General features: G+C 35.7%; 1 protein-coding gene across 2 annotated transcripts in view; it reads right to left on the reverse strand.

The window, feature by feature from the left end:
* Positions 1–13,229, reverse strand: part of TBC1D32 (TBC1 domain family member 32) — a 232,465-nt gene that overhangs the window by 48,211 nt on the left and 171,025 nt on the right. The window contains exons 30-32 of one of the 2 annotated variants that reach the window (XM_027848616.1): positions 4,952–5,067; positions 3,722–3,876; positions 1,153–1,293 (exon numbers count right to left, since the gene is read on the reverse strand). In XM_027848616.1, coding sequence (XP_027704417.1) covers positions 1,153–1,293; positions 3,722–3,876; positions 4,952–5,067 — 412 coding nt within the window. Of the gene's footprint in view, positions 1–1,152; positions 1,294–3,721; positions 3,877–4,951; positions 5,068–13,229 lie in introns of those variants that run through there. The other variant, XM_027848617.1, reaches the window with a different exon arrangement.

Below are 13,229 nucleotides of genomic sequence, written 5' to 3' on the forward strand. Positions count from 1 at the left end.
CCATAAATTACTAAAGAGACAGTTCTTAAACACAGTACTTACCAGATAATTCCTTTACTCAATAAAGTCTACTCCCTCTTATATGTACAAAGACTTTTGTAAACATATGTAAAAAGAACTTTGGGCGTTTCCGCACATATTCATTCAACTGATTGTCTCTAATATACACTCAGATCGCACAAACCCTAATCCAGAAATATTGTTTAGGTAAAAGATAAATCAATATGCATTTATTAAGGGCATACTATGTACTTATATATTCATATGTGTGCATACCAGAACCTAGTTCTATGTACTAGGTTGAGAGGATACAAAAATTAAACAGTTCCTATTCTTTTGTCTTTTTTTTTTCTTTTAATAGTTCCAGAGGCATTGAACATAAAAGTGTTGCGGGAGAGGAAATGGTAAAATTCAGCAACTGATTAGATGTGTGGGATGTGAGAGTGTGAGAAGTTGAGAAAAACATCAAGGTTAAAAAGGCCACGTGAAGTCACAGGAGATTCACTATGCAGAAAGCCAGTCTAAGATTTTAGTGCTATACTTGTTCGTTGTTGTTGTTTATTTATTTATTTACTTGTTTGTTTAATTAAGTCCAAGAACACAGTAGCCCCAACCCTAGAGGCAACAGAATAAACTAAAGCCAGAGAAATGCAAAAATGGATGCAAAGTTCCTTTCCCCCCACCCCAGGATTTAGTCATGGAGCCATAAAACCTTAATGCTGAAAGAAACCTTACAGATAAGGAAACTGAGGCAGAAAGAAGGTTTGTGACTGGCCTAATTTAAACCAAATGTTAGTGACACAGTAAGGATTAGAACACAGGTTCCTCTAAGTCTTACTCTAGTGATCTTTCCAGGCTACCTTCCTCAAACTGTGACAGAGTCCCAGAATAAGAGAATCTTTAATTAAAATTGGAAGGACTTTTACCAGTCAACTAGTTCGAAATGATAAGAAGTATTACTTTGATTTTTAATAAAGAGGAAACAACAAATGATCAATCTGGATTGGCTTATTCAATAAGAAATATATATATATATATTATTGAAAAAAAATAATTCTATACATTTCATATATTTTATAAGACTGAGAATTTGATTTTAAAAATAATTCTTGATTTGTCAGTTAAACAAAGTAAATCTCTTGAAGTATTTACCTGTGATGGGGTGAATCCAGACATGTGAAAAGCTGAAAAGACTAGTGGAACCTCAGTTTTCAGCAACATTTCAATATAATGAGCACCACAAAAATATATGGGATGTATGCCAGACTCTAAGATATCAGTAGGTAGGTATTTCTGAGTGAAAAAGAGAAACTGAGAATTAGTGAAAATGTTGGCTGAATCAAATACGCACTTGTTTATGTCCTGTCATGTTACTCCTTAAATTGTTGCTGTACAATTAATGTGGTAGCACAGAAACAAAATATGATATGATAATTATGAAACTCAGTATAAGTTAAAATTAAGAATACTAAAGAATACAGAAAAAATAAAAGTTGGGGAGATAAATACTCTTCAAATACACAAGGAAAAAAAATGCATTGGCCAACTCTGGCTTCTTGTAATAGCATAATTTTATGCTGAATTGAAAACAACCACCTTCAATATAAGAAGGCCAGTAAAATGAATGAGATCAGTCTTCTTAACTGTATTTTCTGAATAGCATGCCCTTGCTGCTAAGTGAATTTTCAAAGACGAGATAATAATACTTCTATTTTTTTTTTATCTCATCAGCTGTCAGTTCTTCTATTGTAAAGGTGATCTATCCTATACATCTATATTGTCTGCACTGCCTAGCACAGGAAATATGTCAGTTAAAGAGTGAAATAATTCATACTTCAAAGGTTAAAGATATTTTAGCATAGGCTAAATATGATTTTATTGCTCAATAAATTTTTTGGATTAATTCATAGCATGGAGAGATACAAATTATCTAACAACACACAAACAGAAATTTCACTCTTATCTGCCACACTATTTGTATAGAACTCTATTAATAAATACATTTATAGAGCAATAATTGATGATGATAAAAGTTCATAAAACTGCTATGTATTATTCTAGTACCTTCTGAAACAAGAAAAAATACAGCATAGTTTTCATTTTAATGATGTTTTACAGAATTCTATTTAAAAAGCAGAAACATCTATGAGTTAATTCTGTATAATTCTATAGAAGATTTGACTATTAAGAGCACACAACCATTCCCTAATCATGCTGCATAATAGATTTTTTTTAAAGGAAGATGCAACTAAGAATGTTTAGATAAAGTTAAGAAAACATTGGGGTGGATGACTAGGAAAAAATTATAGATATTAATATGTATTAAAAATGTATGGTTAAATAAAGAAATGAGCAAACTCAGGACTAAAAAAATAGAGGTTAATATATCATCTTCCTTGTGGGGTTGTTGTAAGGATCAAATGGAAAATTACTTGTAAAAAAAAAATGCTTACCACACTGCACGGTGCATAGTAGGTGCTACATAAATGCTGATTCCCTTCCCCTTTCTCTTCCCTCAGGTTGTGAGAAAAATCATATTTTATTCTAGTGAGGGTTAGTTAGCTAAATTTATCTTTTTATTCTCTTAAAGATATTTCAGTGGAGTTAATTTAGCTCATGAACCTGGAAGAAATCATGTCCTTAGGATTCCAAACCATTTTTTAAAATATGGAAATGAAGAGCATTCAAATATAAATCTTACTAGTTGAAAGTAGTTATGGTATGCAGTCACCTTGAAGTACCAAGGTAAGTTTATCTCTTTATTCATTTAACATTTTCCCATCATTATTAGTTATATGATCTGCCTGGTCTTTGTGCCCAAGATGCTAATTTAATGGCCACTCAAAAATAATTTATGCATTTAAAGTTGTTATATCATTATTAGTTAAATGACTTGACTGGTCTTTCTGCCTAAAAAGCTAATAGCTAAGTAGCCATTAAGAAAAAAAAAAAAGCTGGTATAAGTGACTAAAAAGAATAGAGTTCATGAAGCTTGACATATGATTCTGAGGACATTGTAGAGATTAAAAAACAAAAACCCTGAAAGATAAAAAAAATCCTTTAATGTAAAGTTTGCCAGCTGCAAAATTTTCTAACCTTTGATTACAAATTACAGCACTTTTTTTAAAGTTCAAGAACTTGTCAAAGTGTTCAACCAAAAAAGCCATAATGATTGAAAAAAATAATTGAAAGCCACAAATAACTCAACTAACATAAAAAAAATTAATATGTGGTCAGAACTTGATAGCACTAATCTACAAAAATATTGAAAATAACTTTTCTTTCTAATCATACTTAAATTTTCTACATTCTAATAATCTTATGCTTTATTATTAAGAAGACATAGAAAAACAATATTAAAGTGGTTACTAAATAGTACCTTTTGCTTTACACGTGAACATTAAACTGACTAGTAAAACTTACTTTATTGCCAGCTTTGAATTCAATAATGTATTCATTACTATCAATTTACCTGTAACTTAGTTACTCTTAGGTGTAAAGAAAACTTTTTGATTAAATGTTATACACACACACACACACACAGAGAAATGATTACTTAATAGCATATGGTTAAAGGCCTTCTGAAACAAAACGAAACAATTTTCATACAGACACACACACACACAGAGAATTGATTACTTAATAGTATATGGTTAAAGGCCTTCTGAAGCAAAATGAAACAATTTTCATACAGACACACACACACACACATAAAACTTACAGAAATATGCAGTCTTGGCAACCAGAGAAATGCAGAAGTTAGCAGCCTAGAGAATTTCTGCAGAAATATTAGTGTTTTCTCTTTGTCACCCAACATTATAAGGAACAAAGAGGACACAAACCAATCATGGCCAGAGTAACGTCCCTGTAGGCAACCTTTAGAATATTGTTAAGAAATAATCATTATTATTTTTTGGCAATATAATGTGGAAATATACAGAAATATTGCTACAATGAGTTACCTATATTACTCTTGTATATGAAAGTGTTCATTTTCAAGTTCTCCTTAAGGAATGACAGATGCAAGATACCTTGTTCCCATATGCAAACACATTTACAAGCAGTAAAGTAAAAATAAGCAACATTAGATTAAAAAGTGGAGCTATTATCTTATAATTATTTCAATGTATTACAATTTCTTCTATTCTCAATTAGAGTTTGATGCTACTAGCGAGTCAAAAGCAAGCTGCTCATTTTGTGAGAATACACTCATTAAATTCAGTAATGTTTAAAAAATAGTTTGGTAAAATTCAGTACAATTATTTTACTTGCTAATGAAATAACAAATTTTCTATTCAAGTAATAAAATCAAATCTACATACTTAAAGAAATTCAGTAACGTGGCTAAATTAAAAAAAAAAGTAAGTATTTGGCAACATCATGCAATTTTAGTAAGTCAGCCAACAAGCATTTAGTAAGTGTTTACTACTAGGCACTGTGCTAAGTGCTGGGGATAAAAAGGAAAGTAAAAATAGTCCATGGCCTCAAGAAGTTTACATTCTAACAGGGGAGACAACATGTAAATAATTAAATATATAAAGGACATATGCACATGACCTGAAAGATAATTTCAGAAAGGAAGTAATTGAATTAGCATGTGTGAGTACTGGGAAAAACCTCTAGCAGAAGGTTGTTTGAGGTGACTCTTGAAGAAAGCAAGAGAAAATAGGAGTTCAAGAAGGTGAGGAGATCAAGGTTGGGAGAGGGAAGGGAAAGGGGGACAGTTGCCTGTGAAAAGGCATAGAAATAGGAATTTCTAAAATAAAAATATTTCCTTGAATAAGTCTATAAACAAATTCTAATCAATGCTTTGGGCACATGAAACACAAATTGACTACTGTAGGTAAAAATAATACTTTAAAAATACTTATTAAGATATTTTTAAAAAGTATCTAGGAAATTTAAATCATGGCAATGTTCCTGTTGATTAGATTTTATTCAGAAAGGATACGAAGTGATGATTTTATTGCTGCTTGCTGCTGCTTTAGAAATCTCTCAGAATGCTTCAACACCAAAGCAAGATCATTTTCAGCACCATCTTTCAGTACATTAAGGAATTTACCATATCTACATAAAATCCACCAAACATTTAAAATGAGACATGCACTAAAAAACAACTGATTAAAAGTCTATTTAAGTGAATTAATAAATATGGAGGTTAATTTAAAAAAAATTCCTCATTCTAAAGTCTTAACTCTATACAGATTTGAACCAAGGTTCCCAAATACAATACAACAAAGAGTTTGTGTAGAGCTTAGATTTACAGAAAAATGGATTTGAACTTAACTCTATAGGCAAAAGAGAGCCACTGAATATTTCTTAGAAGAATAGTCATATGACTAGATTAAGGCATGGAAAGATTATCCTCATAGGTATGTAGAATGGTTTAGAGAGGAGAAAGAATAGAGATGAGAAGATCTGTAAAAAGGGCACTGCAAAAGACCACATTGTGAGTAATAATGAGAATGGTGGCTCTGGCCTTGGTGAAGAGGTTTTGAATACTAGAAATAATGTGGAGGAGGATTTGGTAGCTGACTGGATAGGAGAACTGAAGGATAAGGAAAAGTCAGATAGAACTTCAAGGATCAAGGATTACAAGATGAGATATAGAATTGGAAGGGTTCTCAGAGGTCATCTATTCTGACCCCGTCACTTTAAAAATTAAGAAACTTGGACCCAGAGAGCCTAAATGATTTTCCTGGAAGTCATACAGGTAGTATGAAGGAGATTGGACCTGAACAAATTTATTCTGTACTCTTTGCACTACAGTGTAGGAAAGAGATAGAGGATGATGGCACCATAGTTAAAAATAGTGAACATAAGGAGGGGATTTAGAGGGAAGTATGAGCTTAGTTTTGGACATGATGATTTTGAGAGGGATATCTAGGTATGAGATCTAATAACTACAATGAGGGATGGAAATATAGAACATAGAGAAAGGTCAAGATTCTAGTGGCAGAGAAAGGGGAAGACTGAATTTTTCTTTTCTTGATAACGAGCAAAGTCATTTTAAAATAAGCCTCCATTTCAATATAAATGAGCAGTCACCTCTAACACCTAAGAGTCAACCATCTTTACCCCAGATATTAGGCGAACACAGTCATGTCCTGTCTTGAATCCCTGCGGTCAATTACTGACTAAAAGATTAGGAAGTCTCTGTCACCTCCCCTGGAACACAACAAAATGACCCCAAGGCCAGTGGCTGCCAAGTGGTGAACCTAGTATGAATATATGTTTTCTCTAAACTCTAAGTACATTCAGAAACTTTTTTTTACAAACTTTTCCTTGCCTTGGTTTGTAGGTATGAATAAAATAAAATCTTTTCAATGACTCTACCTTAAATTGTAGCCAATGGATATTCTTTCCATTATGGGATTCAATATAAAGATTTGTCAGTCATCTATAGCAGCACTTCTCAAAATGTCTGGACCCACAGTTTAAGATGCGCTTGAAGGGGTTGCAAGTGGAAAAAATTTAAGATGCCCTGATCTATAGAAAAGTTAGCTGAAGCTGTGGCAGTGCATACTTGTTGCCTTACTTAATACTGTTAGGTTAATTATATGAATTTCTAATAGTACTGTAAAAACATTCAAGTCATTCAACATAAATGCACAACTTCAATGGGAAAAGAAAACAACATGAGGAAAATAAAATTCAGGTTCATCTTGGATAAGCATCAGTAATTTATTCAAGTGATTAAATGTTTATTGAATTCCTACTTTGTGCTACACGTTTCACTAGCTGGGGAAGGTAGGAAGTGGGGAGGCTGGAAGTAGGGAGGCTTTAGTGAAAGATCAAAGAAGGCTTCATGGATGAAAGACCATTTGAACTGGGCCTCAGAAGGCTTAGATAAGCAAAATCATAAGAAGAAGAGAAAATAAATGGAATTCTAGGCTGATGGAACATTGTGAACCAAGGCACAGAGATGGAAAAAATAGGGAAGACTTCAGTGAATGGCATTAGTCCACTTTGCAGCATTTGATCCATGAACGGGACAATGGTAAGGGAAAAACAGATTGTAAATAATTTGGGAAGCACATTTCTGGGACAGAGCCAAAATGGTGGTATAGAAAAACCACTCAGCTTAGCTCTCCCAACATTTCCATCCTAACAACTTTAAAAGAGTGCCTCAAATAGAATTCTGGAGAAGCAGAGTCAACAAAAGGTCAGAGTGAGACATTCTTCCAGAACAAGACAATTTAGGAGGTTTGAAAGAGATCTGTGATACAAGGGATAGAGGCTAACCTGATGCCCATGCAGATGAAACATTAGTGGTGGAACTAAGTAAGTGGTGGCAACAAAAGCATCAGCAGCTCTTAAGCCAGAGATAGTAAGGAGACCTGGCAACTCGTCAGAAAGAGATTACTTTGCTAGCAGTGGATGCAGGAGCAGAGGATGTTTGGCAGCTCTGTGGCCTTTACCAATATCTGGGTCAGTTCAAGGGCAGAGAGAAGCACTTTCAGCAAAGGAGTGAAAGCCCTGAGGAATGGTATTGTTTTTGGTCACAAAGTATCAGGGACACAAGGAATAGTATCACTTCTAGTCCCAAGGGATCAGGGACTCTGAAGAAAAGCATTACTTCCAGTCCCACAGGTAAAGGGGCCCTTAGGAGAAATATCAATTGAAATCCCAAGCGATCAGGGGCCCATCCTGGGTAAGGACCAGGGAGCACGACAAAGACAGCAATGACCACATCTCTTCCCAGATCATGCCATCTTAGAAGCACCAAAAACTTCTAAACTGCTAGAACTAACTCTGAAAACAGCAGTGCAAAAGAAGCCTGAAGCCTGAGATAGCACCCCTCCTTACCCCCATGCTGAAACAAAACACAAATTAACATAAAGTTCAAAATCAAGAACTGGAGTGGAAAAATGAGCAAGTAACAAAACAAAAACAGAAAGAAAAGAAAAGAAAAGAAAAGAAAAGAAAAGAAAAGAAAAAAGAAAAAGAAACTGACCATAAAAAGGTACTATGGTGACAGGGAAGATCAAGATACAAATTCAGAAAAAAAGATAATTAGATTAAACTACTACAAAGCTTCAAAAAAAAATGTGAATTGGACATAAACCCAACAAGAATTCCTAGAAAAGTCTCAGATTCTTAAGAGTCTAGCCAAAGGCTGTGATTCTTATAATCTAGCCACTGCTCAGATTCTTATTATCTGGCCCGCTTGCATTAGCAAATACAAACGCTTAGATTCCTTAAGAGTCTGCCCAACATGACAGATGTTCTATTAAACCTTGTCTTTGGCTAAAAGAAGGCTTGGGTCAAATTCTTTTGGGTAGGACCCACATGTCATGATTTCGGGGTCCCAGTACCCCTAACTTCTAAACCTCAACATTTTGGTGGCCTATGCAGGGAAGCTGCCTAACCCCAAGCTCTTCTCCAGCCAAGACTGGAAGGTATGTAAGCCTCCCCTGCTTCCTTCTTGCCCTGCAGTTGGGGTTGCTCTCCAAGCACCTAGGAAGGCTTGGAAGTGCATTTTGGGCAGACAGTTATGAGGCTGTCTCGCATTTGGCCTGATGCTCTCAGGCTCTCAGTCCACTGGTTTGGTTCGAGGCCATGGACCTGGGCACACCTTCTGTAGTATAGAGGACGAGGATGGACACACTAAGGAATTGGGAAAACTACAGGTGCTTTTTGGTTCCTGGAAGCTTACTTACTCCCTTTTCTCTACATCCCTGAATCCTTCTTCATGGAGGCTACAGGGAAAAGTTAGAACACCTAACAAAACATCTTAACAGATTCTGAAGGTTTTGTGATTGATCATTAAGGAGTTTTGAAACACCTCCTGACAACCCTGGTCACTCCCTTCCCTTGAGTCAAGAGGGTATCTGTTAATCCCTCTCATAGAAGAAGAGAGTTTCACACCCCTGCCACCACTTCTGAATTCTCCCTCTACAGTATGGGCCCCATTGGCAATGGCCTTGGGCCCTGGGGCAACCTTTGCCTGGAAGCATCACCCAGGTTAGGCACATCCTGCTCAAGGTACAGAAGCTGGCCTCCAAACTTGGGTAAGCACACTCTTCTAAAGTTGTAGTTTTAACTGTTAATGATGAGATGTTGATTCTCTGTGTAAAGTAATTTGGAAATGCATTTAACAAAATTGAAGTCACCTGATTGGTAATGGGTTTGTTTCAAGTTTCAAATTGGTAAACTTTTTGTATCAATTATGTCAAGCAACTTTTCATAATTTGGTTACCACTAAAATAATTTGGCTATTGTTGATTATTGTTTTAATGTGTAAACTTGCCAAAAAGCTTGTTTAGGTTTTGTCTTGCTAAGCATTTGCAAGTATATAGAAATAATCTCTAACCATTGGCTTTTTACACCAGGGCAAATTTAAATTTGAGATGTAAATCCTGGAAAAGTTTTTCCTAAACAGTGATTAATGAAACTTGCTGTTTGAGGTAAAAGCTCATGGGCTGTTTTGAGTTGTCTGATGGATCATAATAATCCATCAATAATCAATAATCCACCAACTCTGAGAGAAATGCCACAAGCTACTCAGAGAGAATGTGATACTGGTGGGAAGTCAGCACTGGGAAAAGCTGAGAGGACAATTTTAGCCTCAGTCTAATATGGGATCCTCCTGGCTCAGTTTCCCCATTATATTCCTTTGAAAAGGAATGATACCCACCTGGCTATTCCTGAGTCTGGCTATGAAGTGGATTTGATACTCCATGGTTAAAAAACTTCTACCTGCAAAAGTGTTACTTAAACTTTTGAAAAAGCAAGGAGATCAGATAATCCTGCAGGTCAAATGTGAATGATTTTAATGGGACTCTTACACTTTTACTTCTCCCTATATTTGGGCCCTGTAGTCTTTTCTGTCAGATTTGTGTCTTCCAGACTACAGGCCATTCACCTACAGCTGCTAGTAAGCAGCAGGTACCAGCCAATGTCCCCTTATCATTCCCTGGATGCAGCCTATGCTCGGTTTCAGTCAACCTCCTCTTTGGGACCCCTCAAGACAGGGACAGCTCTATGTTCCTTGCCAGCAGGAAGCAGTTTCAGAAGCCAAGACCTTCGCTCCCTTACCCCAAAAGAATTTGGGCTCCATTTGTTTGAGAGGGGAATGATGAGGATGGGATCTGAACCCCTAAAAGGAAAAGACTATGTCTTTGGGATCTGGACCCCAAAAAGGAAAATCCCTGGACTTTCCCAAATCCTTAGTGTTTGCCTGAGGCTGTAATCCCCTCAACTGGCCTTTCCTTGTGGCTATGCCCAATCTCCCAATTCTGTTCCTTTACTTCCCAATTGCCCCTGGCCACTTCCTACCCTTAATCCTATCTAGACTCCATTCTTACCAGGCCAAGTGGTCTAGGTCCCCTGCTTACTGGCCACTCCCATCCGGATCTTCCTTAGACCCCTCCTCCAGTCACCCCAAACTAGTTGGCCATGCCCAGTTCCCTCCCAGTCTTTCTGTATATAAGGTCTATCTTGTCTTCATTAAAGTGCTCAGAGTCTAGCCAAAGGCTCAGATTCTTAAAATCTAGCCAAATGCTGAAATTCTTAAAATCTAGCCATTGCTCAGATTCTTAAAATCTGGCCCACTTACATTAGAAATACAAATTCTTACATTCCTTAAGAGTCTGCCAAATATGACTGATGTTCTAATAAACCTTACATTCCTTAAGAGTCTGCCAAATATGACTGATGTTCTAATAAGTCTTTGGCTGAAAAAAAAAAAAAGAATTCCTAGAAGACCCAAAAAGTGATTTTCAAAATAAAATTAAGAGTGGTAGAGGAACAATTAGTTAAAGAAATGAAAACAAAGGCGCAAATTATGAAAAGACAATTAAAAACTTGGTAAAAGAGGCACACAAAAATACTGAAGAAAATAACACCTTAAAAAACAGAATTATCCAAATGGAAAAAAAGAGATACAAAACTTCACTGATAAACAACAAAACAAAACAAAAAACCAAACCAAAAGTAAGTAAGAAGAACTGGCTAAATGTAAAAAGTGGTAAGACAATTCACTGATGAAAATCATAACTTAAAAATTAGAATTGGGCAAGTGGAAGCTATTGATTCCATGAAACAACAAGAACAAGCAAACAAAGTAAACAGAATGAAAACACAGAACAAAATGTTAAATATCTCTTTGGAAAAACAAATGACCGGGAAAATAGATCAGGGAGAGATAATTTAAGAATTATTGGACTACCTGACAGCCATGATCAAAGAAACAGCTTAGAAATCATATTTCAAGAATTTATCAAGGAAAACAGAGAGTAAAATAGACATTGAAAGAATCCACTGGTCATCACCTGAAAGATATCCAAAAATGAAAACTGCCAGGAAAATTATAGCCAAATTCAGAGCTCTGTGGTCAAAACCAAAATACTTCAAGGACCCAGAAAGAAACCATTCAAATACTATGGAGCCACAGTCAGAATCACACAAGATTTAGCAGCTAACACAAGAAAGGAGCAGAGGGCTTGGAATATAATATTCCTGAAGGCAAAAGAGCTGGGATTACAATGAAGGGCAACCTACTCAGCAAAACTGAGTACAACCCTTCAAGTGAAAAAAAAATGGACCTTTGATGAAACAGAGGACTTTCAAATGTTCCTGACGAAAAGACCAAAGCTGAAAAGGAAATCGGACTTTCAAATAAAAGACTCAGGAGATATTTAAAAAGGCAAAAATGAAAGAGAAATCAAAAGGGATTCAATAAGATTAAACTTTTTACTTTTATATATGGGAAAATGCTACACATAACTTCTAAGAACTTTATCATTATTAGGGCAGTTAGAAGTTTATGTATAAAGAAGATGTGAGAGAGAGTCTATTATGTTGGACTAATAAGAAAAAATGAATAGATGAGGAAGAGGGATACCCTGGAAAAGAGGGAAAGGAAAGGAAGGATGGAGAAAATTATCTGACATCAAAGAGGGACACAAAGAAGAGTTTTTATAGTAGAAGGGAAAATGGTGAGGAGGGGCAGGGTGGCAGTAATGCTTGAATCTCACATCAAAATTGGTTCAAAGAGGGGTAAACATATACATGTATGTATGTGTGTGTGTATGTATGTGTGTATGTGTATTACATATACATACTCAATTGGTAAGAGAAATTTATGTCATCCAACAAGGAAGTAGGAGGCGAAGGGGACACTGGAAACAGGGGTTGATAAAAGGGAGGGCAGATAAAAGAAGGCAGTAGTCAGAAGCAACACAAATTTTAGATGAGAGGCAGGATAAAAAGAGAGAGAGAGAAGATTAAACAGAAGAAAGTAGGATGGACAAAATGCATTTAGTAACCACAACTGTGAATGGGATGAACCTATCCATAAAACAGAAATGGGGAGCAGAATGGATTAGAAACCAGAATCCAACAACATGTTGTTTGCAAGAAACAAACTTGAAACAGAGAGACAGATACAAAGTTTTAAAATAAATAGCTAGAGCAGAATTTATTATGCTTTCGCTGAAATAAAAAAAAAAAGTTACAGGTAGCAACTATGATCCAAGACAAAGCAAAAGCAAAAATTTCCTAATTAAAGGGTATGAATAGGGAAACTACATATTGTTAAAAAGACCCATTGGCAGCGAAGTACTAAACATATATGCAACAAAGGGCAGAGCATCCAAATTTTTAAAGGGAAAAAATAATTACGGGAGGAAATAGACAGTAAAAGTTATACTAGTGGGGAACTTCAACTTTCCCCTTTCAGAGCTAGACATATCTAAGTATAAAATAAATAAGAAAGAAGTCAAGGAAATGAACAGAATCCTTAGAAAAGGAAGGATGGCCCTCTGGAGAAGACTAAATGGGAATAGAAAGGAGTATACCTTTTTCTCAGATGTACATGGTACCTTCACAAAAATTGACAATGTATTAGGGCATAAAATCCTCACAACCAAATCCAAAAAAAAAAGCAGAAATATTAAATGTGCCCCTTTCAGATTATACAGCAATAAAAATTACATTAATAAAGTGCTGTGAAAGCACAGATTAAAAATTAATTGCAAAATAAATATTCTAATCCTAAAGAATTAGTGGCTCAAAGATGGAAAAGAAAAGGCAGGGGCTCTCCTGAGCTCTCTCAAATTTCTCTCCACACAACTTTAAATATTTGCCTCAAAACAAAGTCTGGAATGGCTGAATTCACAAAAGGATGGAGTGAAACAATTTTCCAACCCAAGGCAACTTAGAAGGTTGGCAGGAAAGGTCTATTGCACCAGCCTGAGAGTGAGTGCGGTCCAGCCCAGACATCA

The sequence above is a fragment of the Vombatus ursinus genome, unplaced genomic scaffold, assembly GCF_900497805.2.
Source record: "Vombatus ursinus unplaced genomic scaffold, bare-nosed wombat genome assembly UNPS02006779.1, whole genome shotgun sequence".
Classification (NCBI taxonomy): domain Eukaryota; kingdom Metazoa; phylum Chordata; class Mammalia; order Diprotodontia; family Vombatidae; genus Vombatus; species Vombatus ursinus.